Source organism: Somniosus microcephalus, unplaced genomic scaffold (assembly GCF_052327205.1).
Source record: "Somniosus microcephalus isolate GS21.2 unplaced genomic scaffold, FLI_Smic_1.0 unresolved_chr9, whole genome shotgun sequence".
NCBI lineage: Eukaryota > Metazoa > Chordata > Chondrichthyes > Squaliformes > Somniosidae > Somniosus > Somniosus microcephalus.
The window spans coordinates 24,350,643-24,373,264 of NW_028225187.1; the positions used below are offsets into that span (position 1 = coordinate 24,350,643).

Below are 22,622 nucleotides of genomic sequence, written 5' to 3' on the forward strand. Positions count from 1 at the left end.
CTTCTGTGCTGTAATCATTCTAAGGTTCTACTGTGAAATAATATAACCTTGTAGAAAAGTTATATAAAATGATGTTAATAGTGCATGTACTAAACTTGTTAATAGAAAAAAAAATCGTGTGTGAATTACAAACGGAGTTATTGTCGCCGGACAACCCTTTGTTGTGACGGTAACCATTAAGAAATCCACTCACACCATGTAAAGTGGTTGGGTTTGAAATCGAACACCCAAGATCCAATGTAACTGCAGCCCAAGTGTCCTTCTGTTCCACTGGATCGTTTCATTGCTGAGTAAGCACAAATTGTTCTAATCCCATTGGGAGAATAGGTTCTGTTAACATACCTCGAATAATTAACTGAACAGGGTTGCTCGGTTGTGAAGATCTCCATTGTCCATTCTCCGAGTGTAGACATTCACATGTGTAAATGTCATCAAAGCCATGATCTGCGGTGAAATCAAATGAGGTATAACATTGTCCTTTAGCAGCAACATGTTCCGTGAATAAACCTTGCCTTTGGTAATAACAGTTCATTGTGAGGGGACACTGACAGCGACAAGTCATAGTTATTTTCTCTCCGTATACAATGACTTCATATGGTGGATTCACAGAGAAGATTGGCTTCGGTAAATCATCTGAGGAAAGCGCAGTCAAAAGAGTTTAAACACCGAAAAGCTTCAATCAATTAACATCGATATTATCATTGTAATAAGCTAAGTTCAATCTGTCCTTTACCAGTGTATGCCCCTCGAACAGAAATGATAAAAGTTTCAGGAGATAGCGAGCTCTCCGCTTTCTAGATCATTGGAATTAATGAGCAATTTTTTAATTACTGTAACAGTGACATGATGTTTGAAACAACATAACAAGAAAATGCAACTGCAGTCATTTTAAAAACTGGTAAATTAGGTGGATTAGCGCCTCCCGTTATCACCCACAGGGGCAGACCAGGCTGTTTTTACTGCACCCCGCTCCCCGGTGGTCTAGCAGGGCCCCGATACCTGCGGCGCTAGGTTCCACCCTATTAATCAGGGGAGGAATCCTGCAATGAGGCAGCGGTATGCTCCAACGCATGTGGCGCTGTTGCACGTAGCCCCCCGATCTTCAGTTATGGTGCCCCAAGAAGGAGGTGGGGCACTTCCAGTCACTCTCCACATTCTGCTTGGGACACTACTAATGAATTTCTGGCGGGGGGGGTGCTAACATTTATGGGGCGCTACAATCAGTGCCGGTGACTTTGACATCCCAAAATGGTCGCCAACAAATTGATCCACCCAATTACTGAACATCAGGCGCTGCGTATAACGGGCGGCCGATCCGATGCTGCCCATTTTGCGCCCCGCCCAAGACAAATATCTAGACCATAATAATAGTGATGGACAGTGATAATAAGTAAAATTTTACAAAATGCGTACAAGCCGTAATTGCCTTTCAAGTAAGTGCAATTTTTTTTGGAATATCAGAATTTAAGAAACAATTGCGGGAAGTTGCACAATAATTCCTGCAATAGATCAATGCGCCCTGGAGTTAAATGAAATCCCAACTATCAAATATTAATTTCAGCTAACTGATGGCTATATTAATGAATTGACTATTCATTTTAATGTCGCATACTTACATATTATTTTCTGTCCGAACAACGTCTGGAAATGAACTGAAAGAGAAAAAAATGGATCAATGAAAAGTTTTGCCCATCAATAGCCTGTGGACCTGTCGCATTAACCAACAGCTCCCAGAGCTCGCATGTTATCACTTCCGAAATTGCCATCAGACTTTCTACCCCAGATATATGTGTACCTTTATAATTCAGTACAGGTAAGGTACAAAATTACAATTGACTCTAAATTATCAAACATAACAAGCATAATTATATTACTACACAATTAAACAGAACGTATACACCGAGAAAAACATTTTGAAATGTCACTTTGTGTTGCGTAGTGGATATAAATGTTAATACATTTTGGTCTAGACTATTAGAAAGAAGGAAGGAAAGAAAGAAAGAAAGAAAGAAAGAAAAAATCAGACGGAAGGAAAGAAAGAAAGAAAGATCATAAAAACATAAGAAAATAAGAAATAGGAGCAGGAGTCGGCCAATTGGCCCCTCGAGCCGGCTCCGCCATTTAATAAGATCATGGCTGATCCAATCTTGCCCTCAACAACACTTCACCGCTCTCTCCCCATACCCCTTGGCTCCCCTGTAGTTCAAATGTCTGTCAATCTCCGCCTTGAATATATTCAATGACTCCGCTTCCACAGCTCCCTGGGGTAGAGAATTCCAAAGATTCACGACCCTCTGAGAATAAATTCCTCCTCATCTCCATCTTAAATGGGCGACCACTTATTCTGAAACTATGCACCTAGTTCTAGATACCCCCATTAGAGGAAACATCCTCTCAGCATCCAACCTGTCAATCCCCCTCAGAATCTTATATGTTTCAATAAGATCACCTCTCATTCTTCTTAACTCCAACGTGTATAGGCCCAACCTGCTCAAACATTTGTCAAGAGAGAGAAGGAAATAAAGTAAGAAAGAAAGAAAGAAAGAAAGAAAGAAAGAAACAGAGTTAAAGTTTTAGGCATATAAATGTAATGAGAACTAGCAGATATTAGAGATGAAGAGTGTTAAGTCTGTGTGTCCCAGTTATGCTTATTATAAATCACTGGACACAGAGCACAAGAATAACTTTTAACAGGTCTTTACTATTCAGAGGTCAGGGCTGAACTGCCCAGCAAATCCCTACACAACGTTTATATACCGGTGTGGTCACCACCGGTATTACAGTATACAGCATCCAAGAGAATGTAGTACATCGCTTAAGGTAGTTCTCTTAAGGTGGAACAGGTTACATACACCACAATCCTCTCTTTTTAGCTTAACAGTTATATCCCCATTTAACATAACATAATAACATATAGACATATATATATACAACTTCATGCAAAACAGTTCAAAGATTCAGTCTCTGAGGAGGCCTCCTGATTCGAGTTGGATAACGCCTTTCAGGGGTCTCTGATTTTCGTTGCTGGGGTGACTCATCTAGTTGCTCTCTTATGGATTGGACATCATCCTCAGGTACATTCACTTCTGAGGTAGATGCTTCAGGTTCACTAACTTCTTCCATGGTTGTCTCTGCCGTAACCCTGGGTTCGACACTTGTTCTCGATTCTACCAGTTGGTCAGCATGACGCCGTATTACATTTTCACCAATATCTACCGTGTACATCAGGGGTCCTTGTCTGGCCCGAATTGTTCCAGATTGCCATTTCTCGTATTTATAGTCCCGGGCTAACACTGGTTGTCCTATTTCGAAACTCCGAGTGGTCTTGTTATTTATATGCTGGAACTGTTTGTTTTCAACTTCCCTCCGCACATTTGGTTTTAACAAGTCCAACCTGGACCGCAACCTCCTGTTATAGAACATCATGGCAGGACTTTGGTTTGTCACTGCATGAGTGGCGTTTCGATATGCCAGTAGGAATTTGTCCACCTTGTGTTGTAGTGGAATCTGATCTTCGTTCATGGCCTTTATTGCTTTTTTGAACGTTTGTACAAATCTCTCAGCCAACCCGTTTGTAGCCGGATGATATGGGGCAGAGGTATAATGTTTCACCCCATTCTTCTTCATGAATTTCTGGAATTCTTCTGACACGAACTGCGGTCCGTTGTCTGATCATATTTGTTCTGGCAATCCATTTCTGGCAAATATCGTTCTTAGCACCACGATCGTCTTTTCCGAGGTAGTGGTAGTCATCTTAATCACTTCTGGCCATTTAGAATGTGCGTCCACCGCAATTAAAAACAAGGAGTCCATGAATGGACCAGCAAAGTCAATATGTAACCATTGCCATGGGGTTGAAGGCCATTCCCATGGATGCAGCGGTGCAATCGGAGGTGCATTTTGCACTTTTTGGCACCCTGAGCAGCTTTTCGTCAGATCTTCTATCTGTTGTTCGATACCCGTCCACCACACATAAGCCCTTGCAAGGCTTATCATCTTGACTCCCCCCAGATGACTTTCATGCAGTTCCTTTAGAACTCTCTCTCTTAACTTAGGCGGAATAATCACCCTTGTTCCATACATCAATGTTCCTTGACAGACGGACAGCTGTTCTCGTCTTGCTGAGAATGCCGGTAACAGTGGATCACCATGTGCTGGCCATCCCTTCACTGTCACTTCGTAGGCCCGGGACAGTGTCGGGTCATTCCTGGTTTCTCTTTCAATACTTGCATTGGTGACTGGTAAACATTCGATGAAGGTTGAGTGAAATAACTCAACAGGGCAGAGTCAACCATCGGTGCCTTCTCCTCTGTAGGTAGTGGCAGGCGCGACAGCCCATCAGCATTACCATGCTGCTTTGTACCTTTGAATTCGATCTGATATTGATGTGCCCCTAGGAAAGGGACCATCTCTGGAGTCTCTGTGCTGTCATCACCGAAACACCCTTCTTAGGGTTAAAAATGGATACCAACGGCTGGTGGTCTGTCAGAAGCGTAAATTTTTGGCCCTGCAGGTAATGATTAAACTTCTTTACTCCCCACACAAGGCTGAGAGCCTCCCTATCTATCTGAGCATAGTTGCGCTCAGCGGAGGTCAATGATCTGGATGTGAACGCAACTGGCCTCTCCAGGCCATTTGGCAACTTGTGTGAGAGTACTGCCCCAATACCATATGGAGAAGCATCACAAGCCAAACGAATAGGCAGCGTTGGGTTGAAGTGAGCCAACACTTCCTCTGAGGTGATCAATGCCTTGCATTTGAGAAAGGCCCTCTTACAGTCCTCGCTCCACTTCCATGGTACTCCCTTCTGCAAAAGAGCATTCAGCGGGTGCAGCACCGTGGATAAATTTGGCAGAAACTTATGGTAATAGTTAATCAACCCTAGGAACGACCTCAACTGGGATACATTATCCGGAGCGGGAGCCTTCAAAGCAGCTTCGATCTTGTCAGGAGAATTATGAAGCCCCTCCTGGTCAATGACATGACCACAGTACGAGATCCACTTCTGAAAGAACTCACATTTCTGGCGATTAACTCGAAGTCCATTTTCTTTCAATCTGGTGAGCACCAGTTCCAAATTTGCAAGGTTTTCCTCGTCATCATCTCCTGTAATCAGAATATCGTCCAGGTAACATTGTGTGCCTGGAATTCCCTGTAATACCTGCTCCATGGCCCTCTGCCAAATTGCTGGAGCCGATGCCACTCCAAAAACCAGTCCATTATACCGGTACAAGCCTCTTTGCGTGTTGATCGTGAGATACTGGCGTGACTCTTCCTCAACTTCCATCTGTAAGTACGCCTGCGCCAGGTCTATCTTGGTGAAGTGTTTCCCACCAGACAATGAAGCGACGATATCCTCAATCCGCGGAAACGGATACTGCACCGTGTGAAGCACCGGATTAACAGTGATCTTGAAATCTCCACAGATGCGAACCTTCCCCGGTTCCCCTGGCTTGTTGCTCGATGAACACTTCATGACGGGAACAATGGGCGTGGCCCACTCACTCCAGTCTACCTTAGACAGTACTCCTGAATGTTCTAGCCCTTCCAGCTCAGCTTCCACAGCAGGTCGTATCGCACAAGGTACCGGTCTGGCTTTGAAAAATTTCGGGTTTACATGTTCTTCAACCTTGTTGTTTGCCTTAATTCCTCTCAGTGTTCCCAGTCCCTGTTGGAACACCTCTTTAGCATCGACCAATATTCTGGACAATCGTTTAGGTTTGACATCTTTTTTACCGGAATCTACCATTAGTGCTTTTAAGGAATGCCAGTCCATATTTATTTTCCTAATCCACTCCCGTCCCAGTAGTGGTGGACCTCCCTCAGGTAGCACATATAAGTCCATTCCTCAGCTTCCTTTGCCCTTGAGGACCACCTTTACCTCTATCTTCCAAATGGGGTATACTCTTTGCCCCGTGTATGTTTTCAATACAATCTCCTTATCCCGTAGGGGAATATGTGGGAATAACCTTTTGTAATCTTGCTTATTCATAACCGTCAATGCCGATCCAGTGTCCAATTCCATCTTCACTTGGACTCCTGCTATCTGAAGTGTGACCCAGATTGTTTGTAGGTCTGCGTCATTACCAACATTGTGTACTCTTAGACTACCCAGTTCATTACTGCTGGAGTCTGAATTTGACTTCTGTTCGTTCGAACTGTTCTCTGTCACCTTGTGTACCTTTCTGTACTTTTCCTGCGGTGACTTTTTGTTGCTGGTCTTCTTTCCTGACCGGCATGCTTTAGCTATGTGACCAAGCCTGCCACATTTTCTGCATTCCTGATTTTTGAACCAGCACTGGTTCTGATCGTGCGTTGTCTTTCCACAACGATAACATTTTACTCTACCCAAGACCATTTGATTGGTGCTGAGTTCCGGTGACCATAGCTGCATTTCTGCAGTGCCTCTCGCTGCGGCTTCGTGCGATGCTGCAATAGTGACAGCTTTATCAAGCGTAAGATCATTCTCCTCAAGCAGTCGCTTTTGTGTTCCTTCTTTTAACAATCCACACACAAATTTATCCTTCAGCGCATCTGCTAGTCCTGTTCCAAACTGACAGTACTTTGATAGCTTACGCAGTTCAATTAAAAATTCAGCGTTGCTTTCGTCTTTCAGCTGCGTTCTTCTGTAAAATTTAAATCGTTCCGCTATCATCAGCGGCGTGGGGTTTAAATGATTTTTCAGGACAGTAACAATATTCGCAAAAGTCTGATCCGCTGGTTTATCTGGTGATAGAAGGTGCTTCAATAGCCCGTATGTCTTCGCACCCATTGAGCTTAATAAGGTTAGTGCTTTCTCATCATCTGGTACCTTATTTGCTTTACAATATACTTCCATGCGTTCTACATACGTGGTCCAATCTTCGATATCGCTATCAAAGGTATTAATGTTCCCATGTTTAGGCATCCTTGCAAGCTTTTAAATTTTTCTTTTTCTCAAAATGGTGGCTTCCCGCGCTTGTCTTCTTCCCCCGCCTACTAAAATGGCGGCTTCCCGCGCTTGGCTGTCTTTCCCGCGCTCGTCTTCTTCCCCCGCCGACTACAATGGTGGATTCCCGCGTTTGCCTTCCTCCCCCGCTGGCTGCAATGGCGATTGTCGTGCTGCTGCCGTTCTCGCCTCCCCAGCGGTTCTCAATTCCCCGACGCTGCTTTTACTCCCCCGCGGTTCCCGTGGGCATTCACGCTTCCCCTGCTGTTGCGCCTCTCAGCCCCGCATGCAGCCCGGTCCTTTACACCGGCTGCGTTTGAGTTCTCCGCGGCTCTCGTGCCTTAAGCTGCCACAGTCGCTGTGCCTCTTGGCCTCGATTGCAGCCCGGCCCTTTTCACCGGCTGTGGTCGAGTTCTCCACCCTTTTTCCTCCATTTTCCCTCCCCCACTCCAGTCAACGTGGCCGATGTTCTGCTCGTGTCGCTGATCGGCTTACCCACCACCGTGGTAGAAGGGATGATCACTGCCTGTCACTGATGGAGGGCTTCTTGATCAGAATTTTTCTTTTTAACCCGGGTTCTCGATGCCTCCCGTGCGATGGTGCTCAGCAGGATGATGAGGGCGGATGCTTCTTCTCGACGCCCATTCTGAGGACGAAGCTGCCTTGGATGTAAAACTGCTGCAGGGTAAGATCGGACTCATCGCCACTGTTAAGTCTGTGTGTCCCAGTTATGCTTATTATAAATCACTGGACACAGACCACAAGAATAACTTTTAACAGGTCTTTACTATTTGGAGGTCAGGGCTGAACTGCCCAGCAAATCCCTACACAACGTTTATATACCTGTGTGGTCACCACCGGTATTACAGTATACAGCAGCCAAGAGAAAGTAGTACATCTCTTAAGGTAGTTCTCTTAAGGTGGAACAGGTTACATACACCACAAAGAGCATTGATAATAAATATCCGGCCCCCTTGGGAGTCTAACTACCTTCCGTCTGCCAAATTGCCGATCCAGGACAAGCCTCTGCACTTTGAACAGGGCAAGCCTCTGAACCACATGAATCCCTGGAATACATGGTCCTCCTTGCATTTCGTAGTGGAGAGGCCCAGGATCGCAATCCTCGGCACCTACAGAGCCAACAGGTTAATGCGTAGATTTATCCTGATCGGAGACATCCGCACGCATGAACCCTCCGATCGGAAATTCAGGGCCAATGTGTCTTTGACTTATGTTTATAACAGCCTCACATACCTTCTCCTTTCATCCTTTAATAGGCTTTTAGAATGTACGATAAGATTGTTCAGATCATGAGAAACATCTGTGTGATTTTGTTTAAGCTGCTAGAGCACATCATCCAGTTTGCATCCTGTGAATTGCTATTTCATGTATTTAAAATGTCAATGAAATGTCGAATATGATCAAATATGCATATTAGAAAAAAACAGCTGCATGCTGAACCCTGTGTCGGCAGTTCCTCAATTCAAGCATTTTGCGGAACTCTCTATTTGAACTTTTCATTGACGTAACGATCTTCGAGTAGTTAATGTTACCAGACAGTACACCCATGCCCACTGATCCCAAGAACAACTGAGAGAGGAAACATGTTCTAATTAGATTCGTGCACACTGTGCGGATCCTTCCAAAATACCGAGATATTGTGTTTTGGTAATTGCCTTTGTCATTGGTTTGGGGATAACGGATATGATGTGAATGTTGCTGCAGTAACCGAGATTGCAACACAGACGTCACGTTAGCTGAAGTCACTAATTAGGGCACTGGGTTAACATTAGTCAAGTTGTCACGAAAAGGAACGTATAACTTCCCGTATTCGTTATGTTGGATTGGGGTAGGGATTAGGGAGGGCAGAGTATCCGAAAGTGGAGAGAGCGAAGGAGGCAGAACAACAGGAGGGCGCGGTCATGGAGGGAGAGCGAGAAAAGTAAAAGGGGAGAGAAAGTGGAAAAAGAAATGAATGGCTCGGGTCCGGACTGCCAGTCAATGTGCTCACGGGAATAGACACAGGGGGACAACCTGTGGAATAGTGCAAAAGGTGATAGATGCACATATCGATATAGACACAGAGCAATAAATAAACAGAGAGAAAGGGAGAGAGAAAGAGAGATAGAAAGAGAGACAGATAGAGAGATTGAAAGAAAGAAAGATTGAAAGATAGATTGAAAGAAAGAAAGATTGAAAGAAAAACTGAAAGAAGGATTGAAAGAAAGAAAGATTGAAAGAAAGAGATAGAAAGCAATAAAGAATGGTAGACAGAAAATAAGAAAGAAAGAAATAGGAAAGAGAGTGAGAAAGAACGAAAGAAATATAGAAAGTTTGAAAGAAAGTAAGATTGAAAGATAGAAGAGACAGAAAGAAAAAAGAATGGTCGAAAGAAAGTAAATAAGAAAGAAAGAGAGATAGTAAGAAAGAAAAAACAAAGAGATAGTAAGGCAAGTAGGTAAAACAAAACACTGTGAATGCTGGAATCCTGAAATACAAACAGGAAATTCAGGAAACACTCAGCAGGTCAGGCAGTATCTGTGGAGAGTGAAACAGAGTTAACGATTCATGTTGGTAAATGTAATGAGAACTAGAAGATATTGGAGATGAAGTGCTATTAAAATAAGTGCAGGAACTGGGAACCACTCCCAGAAACCTCTTTTTCACACTTCCGCCATCAGACCCTCACTCCCAGGAACAATTTCCGACCACCAACCGCACCCCTGGCAGTCTACCTACTGTCTTCCGCCACATTCCCGAACCAGGGTAAGCCTCTCCACATTGTTAGATTCCCCACGATTCCCTTACCTGCTGCTGTTCTACTGTAACCATTAAAAATCCTCTGCACCCAATATGTGTTTCTAGACTTGCAACAATAGCACTCCCATTTCCCTTACACCATCATCCATTTTGTCACTGAATCACTCACGTCCTCCAACCTATCACAGACTGCCTCATTTTATTAGTTTCCTGTCCCCTTTATCCTGGCACTTTATATTCTTAAAAGCTGCTCATCTCTAACAACTTCCAGTTCTGATGAAAGTTCGTTGAACTGAAACAATAACTCTATTCTCTCTCCACAAAGGATGCCTGACTATTTGAGTGTGTCCAGCACTTACCGTATGAAGTAAGTTAGACAGACAATGTGTCTTTGAATTAGTTAAATAGCAGCCACACATACTCTGCCCTTACTTCCTGTAATCCGCTTTCAAAACTGTACGAGAACAGTGTCCAGATCTTGAGAAACCACTGCATGATTTATTGTTTAAGCTACCAGAGCACATCATCCAGTTTGTACCCTGTGAATTACTCGCCCACCTTTTAACAATTACAAATACAGGCCGAGTATTACCGATTATGCGCATTAGAAACAAATACAGCAGCGAGCAACGCCCTGTGTAGACTGTTCCTCAATTCAAACAGTTTGCGTAACTCTCTATTTCAACTTTACATTGAAATAAAAATCTTCGAGGAGTTAAAATTAACAGACACTAGAATCATACTCACTGATCCCAAGAAGAACTGAGAGAGTATACATGTTCTAATTAGATTCGCGCACAATTTTCAGAGCCTCCAAAGGACTGAGATAGATTTCTTTCTTAACTTCCTTAGTCGTTGGTTTGTGCATAAAGGATATGACGTGGCTGTTGCTGTAACCAAGATTGCAACACAGATACCACGTTAATCAAGTTGTTACTAAAGGAACGAATAATCTTCTTCATCCTCATAGGCAGTTCCTCGGAACCGAGGATGTCTTTCTTCCACATTAAAAATGTGTTCACAGGTGACTGATGAGTCCAATGCAGGACCTACAGTCTCTGTCACACGTGGGGCAAACGGTGGTTGAAGGGGCGGGAGGGTGGGGTGCTTCGGTTGACGTGCGCTGCTTGCGCTTGGCTTCCGCTTGCTCCCGGCGAAGAGACTCGAGGTGTTCGGTGCCTTCCCAGATGCTTCTCCTCCACTTTGTGCTATGGTCTCAGGCCAGGGATTCCCAGGTGTCGGTGGGGATGTTACACTTTTTCAAGGAGGCTTTGAGGGTGTCCTTGAAGCGTTTCCTCTGCCCACCTGGGGCTCTCTTGCCGTGCCGGAGCTCTGAGTAGAGTGCTTGTTTTGAAAGTCTCGTATCGGGCATGCGGAAAATTTGACCCATCCATCGGAGTTGATCGAGTGTGGTCAAGGCTTCGATGCTGGGGATGTTGGCCTGACCGAGAATACTGACAATAGTGCGCCTATCCTGCCAAAGGATTTGCAGGATCTTGCGGAGGCAGCGTTGGTGGTACCTCTCCAGTGTTTTGAGGTGCCTCCTGTACATGGTCCATGTCTCTGAGGCGTACAGCAGGGTGGGTATCATTGCTGCTCTGTAGACCAGGAGCTTAGTGCCGGGTTTGTGGTCCTGGTCTTCAAACACTCTCTTCCAGACCTGTCAGCACATACAATTACTACACACTCATTCTGAACATGAATTTGACATGTTACACCGGTGTGTAATATATTGAGTTACGAGGAGAGATTACACAAACAACGCATGTATTTCCTAAAATTTAAATGTGAGGAGGTGATCTGTTCGATGTTATCAAGATAGTAAGGGGAACAGATGGGATAGATAGAGATAAACGATTTCCGCTGGTTAGGGATTCCTGGACTAGGTGGCATAGTCTTAAAATTAGAGCCAGACCTATCAGGAGTGAAAATATGAAATTCCAAAATTATACACACAAATGGTGGTCGAAGTTTGAAACTATCTCTCGCAAACGGCAATTGTTGCTAAATCAATTGTTAATTTTAAATCGGAGATTGATAGCTTTCCATTAACCAAAGGAATTAAGGGATATGGGCCAAAGGCAGATTAACCATGATCTCAATGAATGGCAGAACAGGCTCGAAGGGCGGAATGGCCTCTTCCTTTTCCTATATATGTAAATAGAAGCCTGTAGCATATATTAAACAATGTATTGAAACAACCACCTACAATGCCAGTGCGTTTTAGGCAATCACATATAACTTCCCGGTGCCTCTCTGAAGATGTTTCAATATTAAACATCTTGTTTCAATGATGAAGGACTGAAAACCTTAATTTAAAAAAATAGAGACTGTTTTAGGATCACAGAGAGAAGCTCAGAAGGATTAACTTCTATTCCAGATTATGTTAATTGTATGTTGACGTTATCTTAATATATTTGCATATATATGTACATATTAGTACATTTAATCGCTAAACACACAACAACCCTGTTTAATTTTCAGTACAACAATAAGATTACTCGCTACATTATTCAAAGAGCAGATTTGTATAATAATTAGCTTTACGTACTGTAACCTATCTGCAGCCAGTGCAGTATTTAGCAGGAAGCAATGTTTCATAGCCAAAGATAGTGAACAAATCACTTTACACATATTTCATCTCTGATAATGATACCCTGTATTATTCCAAAGACATGCAGCAAACAATTTGGTTAATCAGAAGTGTTTTGTGTACTTTTCAGAGACATATTACAAATTATTGTATATATATAGTAAAACAGCACAGAATGTGGTCATCGTGCCTGTACAGTCTCTTTGAAAAAACTATTCAGTTGACCCACTCCCCTGTTATTTCACCAAATCCCTGTAAATGTTTCCTTTTCAACTATAAAATCACTTACCTTAAATTAAGTGTGAAATCTGTTTCTATTTTCCTTTCAAGCAATGAATTCCAGGTAGTGATTAATAGGGTATTAAAGAAATATCCGCAACTCCCCTCTTTTTTGCCAATTACCATAAATGTACATCCTCTGGTCAACGATCTCTAGCCAGTGGGAACTGTTTGTCCTAATTCAACCTATCAAAACCCGATATAATTATGATCACTTTAGGTTCTTCTCAGGTACACGATGCAGATTGTGGTATCTATTTCTCCCTACACTCTCTCTTACGATAGATATGGAGAAAGAAAGAGATAGAGAGAGAGGCATTTAGACAAGCTTACATATATACAGACAAGCATAAAATTAAACCGAAAATGAATACATTGCTGAACATGTAATGATTGATATCCAGAATACATATAAAGGCACCTTCTCTGAGCCACAGTTTTCCCTCGCTAATTGATTAGAAGGGAGCTGTATTATTAATGTATCGTTTCTGTGGCATTGATCTATCTGCGAAGAAGACAGCAAGAAAATTGGAAAAAATGTAGACTTGCATTTATATAGCGCCTTTCACGAACATCGGACTTCTCAAAGCACGTTACAGCCAATGAAATACTTTTCAAGTGAAATCACTGTTGTATTGTGGGAAACGGTGCTGCCATTTTGCGTACAGCAAGGTCCCACAAACAGCAATGTGATAATGACCAGATAATCTGTTTTTGTTAGGTTGGTGGAGGGATAAATGTTGGCCAGGACACCGGGGATAACTCCCCTGTTTCTTTGAAATATTGGCCGTGGGACCTTTTTAATGTTCACCTGAGAAGAGGGACAGGCCCTCTGTTTAATGTCTCATCCAAAAGACAGCACCTCCGACAGTGCAGCTCTCCCTCAGCTTTGCTTCAGAGCTTCAAGTATGGCTTTATGTGCTCAAGACCATAGAGTGAGACTCTGAACCCACAACCTTCTGACTCAGAGGCGAGTGTGCTAGCAACTGAGCCACAGTTCACAGGGAAGTGAGTCAAGCAGTTACACTTCCCTCTCTGCACAAAACAGTGTGTATTAAAGGCATCTTCCTCAACTGATGGTGTTGCTGTGAAAATGCCAGCAGCAGCTTACAGCAGAGATATCAGTTTTCAAAGGAAACAGGTTAAATTGAGCAATGCCTGAATCAAGTTTCCTCTAACTGCAGGCAGCTTGTGATTCAGTCTTTGTGAATAATTATTCTGTTTCCATAACTGCCGGCGCCAGGATTACTATTTCATGCTTTATTCTCAGACCTGTACCTGAGATATACCTATATTGATAATTTATTCTCCAATGCGTTTCATCTTATATCATTTGTCTTCAAATTTGCACTAACTTCCCAAACGGGTGGATTTTCCAAATGCTATTTTCGGTTGGCTGAGTGAGGAATAATGACCAGGACAACAGTGCAGCTGCCCTGATCTTCATTGAGTCATGGTGTGGGATAACTTACATCCACCTGAGGGAGGAGGAAGGGGCCTCAGTTTACCATCTCATACTAAAGAGGGCACCTCCGGCAGTGCAGCGCTCCCTCTGGCGATTTTACCACCTGCCCTAAATGTGCACCCTCTGGTTGCTGATCTCTGGACAGTGAAACGGTTTTTCCTATTTGCATCATCAAAATAATTTCTAATTATGAATAACTCTATTAAAACCCCTTGCCCTTCCCTGCTGCACAGAGAACATCACCCTGCTTCTCTACCATTTCCACATAATCGAAGTTCCTCATCTGTTTCCATTCTGTTCAATTTTCTCTGCATTCTTTCCAAGGCTTTTACATCCTTTGTAAAATCTGATGGCCAGAACTGGACACAATGTTCCATCTGAGCCCCCAAAAATGATGTTTAATGATTTAGCATCACCTCATAATTATTCATCACTACTTTATGGCTCTATTTATAAATCACATGATACGGTATACTTTTTAACAGTCTTTACAATTGGCCTGCCAACTTCAAAGATGTGTGTAAGTGAACCTCCAGGTCTATCTGTTACTGCACCCCCTTTAGAATTACACCAAGCTATTTATATTGTCTCACCTCATTCTTCCTTCCAACAGGCATCACTTCCCTGCATTACGTTTCAGCAGCAATGTCTCTGCACATTTGAAATGATGCCCTTTAACCCCAAGTCCAGGTCGTTATTATATAGGAACAAGGGCAGAGGTCTCAATAAGCGAACCATGGGGAACCCCACTACCTACTTATCTCCAGTCTGAAAAACAAGCCTTCAGCACCACTCACTTCTTTCTGACCCTGAGCTGTTTTTATATCCACGCTGCCACAGACTCTTAATTAATATAATTGAGAAAAGGACAATAAGCAACAATAAGTGGGCAATTACCGTTCAATAGTTTTTAATTGAATGTCGAGGAATAAAAGGAGGGACCCGGATACAGTAGCAACACAGGCAGCATCTACAAGCAGGTTGTATTGACTTGTTTAAGGGGTAAGAGTTTACATGTTTTAAGCTGAGGCAAATACAGGGCTATGGCAAAACGGCAGGATATTGGAATTTCATCAGGGTTGCTGCAGCAAACAGCCAGCAGAGAGAGAAACAAACAGACAGAGAGAGAGACAGGGAGAGTGAGAAAGAGAATCACAAACACACAGACATAGACGGAGAGAGAGGCAGAGAAACAGATAGAGAGTGAGACAGAGAGAGAGTGAGACAGAGAGGGAAAGAGGGAGAGTGAGTTAGAGACAGAGAGAGAGACAGACAGACAGAGAGAGAGGCAGAGACAGAGAGACAGAGAGGGAGACAGAGAGACAGAGAGAGAGACAGAGAGAGAGAGAGGGAGACAGAGAGAGACAAAGAGTGTGAGAGAGACAGACAGAGAGAGACAGACAGGGACAGAGACAGAGAGAGATCGAGAGAGAGTAAGACAGAGAGACAAACAGAGAGAGAGAGACAGAGAGAGACAGGGAGAGAGAGGGAGGTCTGAATGGTGTCATGAGCATCTGCAAAATCCTAAAGTTTCAGAACACTTCAAAAGAAGCAATTCATGCGAAAGAGAAAACTGCTTACGTTTGAATGGTGACTGTACTCAAGGTTAAACTAGGCTAAAACAAACAAAGTGACATACTGGTGGGGTGGGAGGGGATCGGTTGATGATGATGCGGTGGTGTACATCACTAATATGCACAGACTGTATAAACGTGCTGTCAGAAAGATATACAGGTTATGAAAGCCTTTATTAAATCAAAACACGATTGTATTCCGTGCATGGGTAGTTTTAAAATCTAGGTGAGTCGATGTTGTAACACAATTAACATAAAATAGAATATGAGTAACTGATATGATATTGTAGTACTGTATAGCCTAGGCTTCACTTTAAAATGTATGTTGGTCTGTTCAAAGATGACAGAAATGCGCAATTGTGGAGCATTTTCTGGACCTGAATCCAGTATTTGAGTGATAGTTCGTTATTTGACTTGTGCAATGTTGTAATCTACAGGATATTTGTCAGCAATTTCTCCCAGTGAATCTGAACCGTTCTTTCCCAAGGGAGGGAAAGACTCTGTAAGTAACCTATTAGAGATTGAAAAGTGGAGTTGAGGAATTTCACGGTTCTCCAAAATTATTCTGCAGAAAAAGGGGATCTCCGGGTGACTCGGAGATAAGGTATTGTATGTGATCAGTGATTAGAGTTGTTAACAAAGGACCACGTCCGTATACCACCTTCTGTGTAAGCGTTCCTGACTTGCTGATAATGAATTGGGTGATGCCTCAGGAAAGGGGCTCGGGTAGGTCTGGCGGTGGATGTCACAGGGAGGATGGCAGTGAAACTGCCAAGAAGGAAATCACTGTGTCTGTCGAAATAAATCTTAGGCCAGCGCTTTTTCTACACTCCTTCACAATGGAATAATTCAGATTCAAAGATTCCCTGAGATATGAAGTGGAAGATCTATTCCATTGATTCAAATGATGCAGCAATTAAATAACATCACAGCCAACCTCATCAACTGAATATGGAAGGACATTGATGATATTGTGCCATTTCAATAAAATTACATCCAGTGTTTGTATACATTGGGCGACATAAAATGTAATGTTTTTGGCCTGATAATTGAGCCACAGGCCTAATTTGCTGCTGTCATATTTGCCTATAACTTCAGTTAAAACATCAGCTCGGCTACACTCTATATTGTGCAGAATATTACTATAAAATTCTAATCCCACAGGGTGGACAGCACTGAGCCAAAGCCATCACGGCAGATGCCTCGTTACTCAGAAGGAGCAATAACCTGCTGTTTGAACATGTTAATACTAAACGGTCACACGCAACAAGAAAGGTGGAACCTGACCAGCCAAGAAAATTAATTGCATTTCAACAGCGGCCAGCTTCTGTTAAGGTGCTTTCCCAACATTGATACTGTGCAGTCACATGGTTCACATAGTGAGAGAGCGGGAACAGTACAGCAACAGGAAATGATAGCTTGACAAAATATTTGAAAGTATTCTTCCTGTTGTAGTGTTAACCAGAGCTCAATGGGTCGCACTCTCGCACAAGCTCATGGGATCAAGTCACGACTCCAGAGACTTGGGCACAAAAACCTGGGGCTGACACTCCAGTACAGTGCTGAGGGAGTGCTGCACTGTCGGAGGTGCCGTCTTTCAGATTTTTCTGCTCTCTAAGTTGGACGTAAGTTATTCCATGGCACAATTTTGAAAAGGAGCATGGAAGTTATTCCCGATTGACCTGGCCAATATTTATCCCACATTCAACATCACAGAAGCAGATGATCTGGTCATTATCACATTGCTGCTTGTGGGAGTTTGCTGTGTGCAAATTAGCTGCCGAGTTTTCTATATTGCACGTCACTAATTTTCAAAAAGTGCTTCATTGGCTGTATAGCATTTTGGGATGTCCGGTGGCCATGAAAGGCGCTATATAAATGCAAATCCTTCTTTCATTTCACAGAATAGGCAGCTAGCTGGGAGAGGTTTTGATCTCAGCTTCATTAGCATATGTTATACCTCTTATATTGTGAAAGTTTAATGCATGTCATTTACTCTGCTTACGTGTTTGTGTCTTTGCTTTCCATTTGTCACTCATTAGCGTGCAGTGAAGGGAATAAAGGCGAACAGCATTAAAGAGTATCTGCATCAAACAGCACCTACCATTCACTACAACTGGCACGGATGAATGATGTACTAATGGCAGAATTTTAACTGCTTTATATTACCCCGAATAAATGGTTTCGTTGGCACTGCCACTCACCTTCCCCTCTTGTGTATTTTGAACATACACAACGGACTGTGAACTTCTTCATCCACCTTGTTATAACTTTCCGTTCCTGACCTTTAATGTCCTTCTCCTCCCTCTAGACTGCCGCCCCTCGATAAATGATTCCATCCTCTCTGATGCCTTGGAGATTTAACCCTTCCATTGACCACTGCTCAAATACTTTCTGTTCCTTTCCCATTGACACAAAATCTTGGCATCACAATGTTGTCATTAGGCTGAACTCCAGCCGAGGCAACTGTCTCGAAAGCTCTCTGTTAATGAGCTGCGATAATGATTAAGCTGGGTCTAGAGCACGAATCACATGAAAAGGTGGCTCTACACCCATTCGATCGTCACCTCCTGTTAAAGTGGGAATTACAGTCACTATTTACAAAGAAACATAGAAGATAGGAGCAGGAGTATGCCATTCGGCCCCTCGAGCCTGCTCTACCATTCAATGAGATCATGGCTGATCTTCCAAAATTAGTACACTGTCCCTGCTTTCTCCCCATATCCCTTGATCCCTGTAGCCTTAAGAAATATATCCAACTTCTTCTTGAATATATGTAATTAATTGGCCTCAACTGTGGTAGAAAATTCCACAGGTTCACCACTCTCTGGGTGAAGAAATTCCTCCTCATCTCTATCCTAATTGGCTTACCCCTTAGTCTGTGACCCCTGGTTCTGGACTCGCCGACCATCGGGAACATCCTTCCTGCATCTAGTCTGTCTAGTCATGTTAGAATTTTATAAGTTTCAATGAGATCCCCTCTCATTCATCTAAACTCCAGCGAGTACAAGCCCAATCGACACAATCTCTCCTCATACATCATTCCTGCCATCCCAGGTATCAGCCTGGTGAATCTTCGCTGCACTCCTTCAATGGCAAGAACGTTCTTCCTCAGATAAAGTGACCAAAACTGCACACAATACTCAAGGTGCGGTCTCACCAAGGCCCTGTACAACTGCAGCAAGACATCCTTGTTCCTGTACTCGAACACTTTTGTTACGAAGGCCAACATACCATTTGCCTTCTTAACCACCTGCTGCACCTGCATCCTTACCTTCAGCATCTGGTGCGCAAGATCACCCAGGTCTCTTTGCACTTCCCCTTCTCCCAATCTATTGCCATTCAAAAAATAATCTGCCTTCTGGTTTTTGCCAACAAAGTGGAAAACCTCACATTTATCCACATTCTAGTGCATTTGCCATGTTTCTGCCCAATCACCCAACCTGTCCAAATCGTACTGGAGGTTCACGACATCCTCCTCACAGCATACCCTCCCACCCAGCTTTGTGTCGTCTTCAAATTTGGAGATATTACATCCAATTCCCTCATCCAGATCATTAATATGGATTGTGAACAGCTGGACCTAGAAATTCATTGTAGCCACTTTTGGGGCGGTAAAGTAGGGCGGCCGCTAAAGTTTGCGCTCGCCGCCAAATCGAGGCCACTTCTCCGATAGTCATTAGCTTCACCCTAAGAGTTTGCTCGAGCGCTAAAACTGGCGCTGCACGCCTCTCTGTAGGCGCTAAGCCGGCAGGCCGGGGTGCTACACCGGAAGTTGGGCGCAGGGCAGGTGCGGCGAGCTGCTGATTGACGGCAGACACTCTGGCTCCGGTGAGCTCTTAAAGGGGGTGGGTGGATTTTTTTGAAAGGCCGACGCTGGTGTATTTGTGGTTTTGGGGAGGGTGTCTCTCCATCAGTTTGTTAAGTGTTCCCGGAACACCTGTCGTCTCCATCTCCTCCTCCTCCTCCTCCTCCTCCTCCTCATTCTCCTCCTCGTCCTCCTCCTCCTCCTCTCCCCCCACCCCCCCAGCCATACCGTACCATTTGTAGTACAGGAGGGCCCTTTAAATTGCGCTCCCCGCAGCCCGCATCGGCTGTGTACCGTTCCACTTCACAGTCGTTACGGCCGCCCGGCGCACAATGGGCCGGCGTGAGTGAAGTTCCGGTTCAGGGCGCACAAAGGGCGTTGCACTAGTAAATGACATCATGATCTGCGCGCGCAGCAGGGCGCGCGCTAAGACTTTGCGCCGGTGCTAAATGTGTACTGAAGTTGGGGCGAGGCGCAGATCGCGCTGCGCCCGGGCGCTAAGCACCTAGCGCTCGAGATCTACTCCTCCTAAGATGCTAACAGCTGGCGCGCCCAACTGAATTTCTAGGCCCTGGGGTCCTAGGACCGATCCATGCAGTACCCCACTAGTCACTGCCTGCCACTCGGAAAATGACCCGTTTATTCCAACTCTTTGCTTTCTGTCTGCCAACTAGTTCTCTATCCAAGTCAATACCTTTCCCCAAATCCCATGTGCTTTAACTTTACACGCTAATCTCTTATGCAGGACCTTATCAAAAGCCTTCTGAAAGTTCAAATACACCACATCCACTGATTCTCCCTGATCTATGTTACCAGTTACATCCTCACAAAATGCCAGTAGATTAGTCAAGCACGATTTATCTTTTGTGAATCCATGTTGAATTTGTCCGATCCTGTCACTGTTTTCCAAGTGCTCTGCTATTACATCTTTTATAATGGACTCTAGCACTTTCCCCACTACCACTGTCAGGCTTACCAGTCTGTAATTCCCTGTTTTCTCCCTACCACCTTTTTTGAATAGTGGGGTAACATTAGCTACCCTCCAATCCATGGCTACTGTTCCAGATTCCATCAAATGCTGGAAGATGATCAGCAAAGCATCAACTATTTCTAGGGCCACTTCCTTAAGTACCCTAGGATGTAGATTATCAAGCAGTGGGGATTTATCGGCCTTCACTCCCATCAATTTCCCTAACATCATTTCCCTACAAATACTGATTTCTTACAGTTCCTCTCTTTCATCAGACCCTATGTTCCCCGAAATCTGTGGGAGGTTTTGTGTCCTCCTTTGTGAAGACCGAATCAAAAAATGTATTTAATTGGCCTGCCATTTCTTTGTTCCCCATTATAAATTCCCCTGATTCTGACTGCAAGGGACCTTAGCTTGACTTCCCCAAACTTTTTCTCTTCACATATCTATAAAAGCTTTTACAGTCAGTTTTTATGTTCCCTGAAAGCTTACTCTCATATTCTATTTTCCCTTTCTTAATTAACCCCTTTGACCTCCTTTGTTGAATACTAAACTGCTCCCAATCCTCAGGTTTACTGCTTTTTCTGGCCAATTTATATGTCCTCTCCTTGGATCTTATGCTATCACGAATTTCCCTTGTTAGCCACGGTTGAGTCCCCTTTTTTGTTTTATTTTCATGCCAAACTGTGAGGAATAAATTCTGTAGTTCATCCATGCGATCTTTGAATGTTTGCCATTGCCTATCCACCGTCAACCCTTTGAGTGACATTCCCCAATCAATCCTACCCAACTCCAGCCTCAGACCATCGTAGTTTCCTTCATTTAAATTTAGGACCCTATGTTACCCATAATATCTTGAAAAGTTCAATAAAATCACATCTTAATCATCTAAATACCAAGGAATACAACGGTAGTTTGTAAAATAAGTGTGTGATATTCACTGGTGTATATTATTATAATTGTGTTGGTCCGTTTATTATAGAACAAACTTTGACAGAAACCTGTTATTTTCTGTCCTTTATATAATGAAGTTTACATTTGTTCTAACACAGCAGCAACATTGTGACACTGAACGCGCACCAGATCATATGTGTTAATGCAATGTTAATTGGCTTATTCATCAGTCAGAGCCTGAGTGTAACATCAGTAATGAATTCTATCGTTTCAGACCCCCCACCTCCTCCAACAAGGCCCAGTTATCCGGTATATCTGGTCAGAGAAGAACTCATCATTATCTGCGAAGCTGCCAATGGTTACACTTTCGGTCAGCTTCAGTGGTTACTCAGGTGGCCGGTTGGCAATGCAGCCAATGTAATATACAAGGAACAACAATCGTTTACTAACTCAATAATAAATGTAAATAACAATAGTGACGGATGCTACAAATGCCTTTATGAGAAACAAGTGTCCGGACGCCGGATTAACTCTATTCCCAGTGATGCTGTGACTGTCCTAAGTGAGTTATACTTTCTGATATTTTATGCCATTCCAATTTTGTATAACGGCTTCCAGAGATCAGCAACACCTTCAGTTGAAGAAACGTAGATATTGCTCTTGGGCTGGTGCACAAATGGGCGCTATCCAATCTGCTGCACGTTTTTGGTCCCGCCTGATGTTGACATCGATTGACTGCAATGGAACTGAATATCTACCTGTAAAACTTGGCTCTGATAATTGGTAAAAATCTTATTGTGTGTGCTCAACCCTCTGTGGAAACGGAAACTGGGCAGTGTTAAAAAGGGGCGGCCGATTAATTCCCACCATTTTGTGCTTCCGCACAACACAAATTTCACCGCAAAAATATGCTTTTACCGAGTTACCACGTTAAATTGTAGCGACATCTAGAATTGTTCTTCTGCTGCATCTTTATGGGGTAGAACTTCCTCCTGGGCAGCAACGGTATAATGGGCGGCATCGCTTCTTCTGCCTGTTCCACACCCCGGTGCGTATAATGGGAGGCCGATTGCATTGCTCACGTTTTGTGTTACACCCGATATGATTTAATACTGCAACATCTTCAGGAAATAAATTTATAACGAATTAACCCGAGCTATGGCAGCAGGCTAAAAACCAGTAATGTAATATAAGAATTGCTAGACGAAATCAATAGAAATGCATCTGAATGATGCCGTTGGCGTCTCTATTGATGTTGGCTGCCTGTGTGTGGCTGCCTCAACTTCAGCTGGATAATATGGGCAATATGGGAATGCTGCCCATTATATATCATGCTCGCTTTTGCTTTGCA

The 22,622-nt window shown here is 43.5% G+C and overlaps 1 protein-coding gene across 1 annotated transcript in view; it reads right to left on the reverse strand.

The window, feature by feature from the left end:
- LOC147084934 (low affinity immunoglobulin gamma Fc region receptor II-like) overlaps window positions 1-8,195 on the reverse strand; it is a 31,635-nt gene extending 23,440 nt beyond the window's left edge. The window contains exons 1-2 of the mRNA XM_085979379.1: window positions 8,183-8,195; window positions 343-633 (exon numbers count right to left, since the gene is read on the reverse strand). Of these exons, the coding sequence (XP_085835505.1) occupies window positions 343-633; window positions 8,183-8,195 (304 nt within the window). The remainder of the gene's footprint in view (window positions 1-342; window positions 634-8,182) is intronic.
- Between the last annotated feature and the right edge of the window lie 14,427 nt (window positions 8,196-22,622).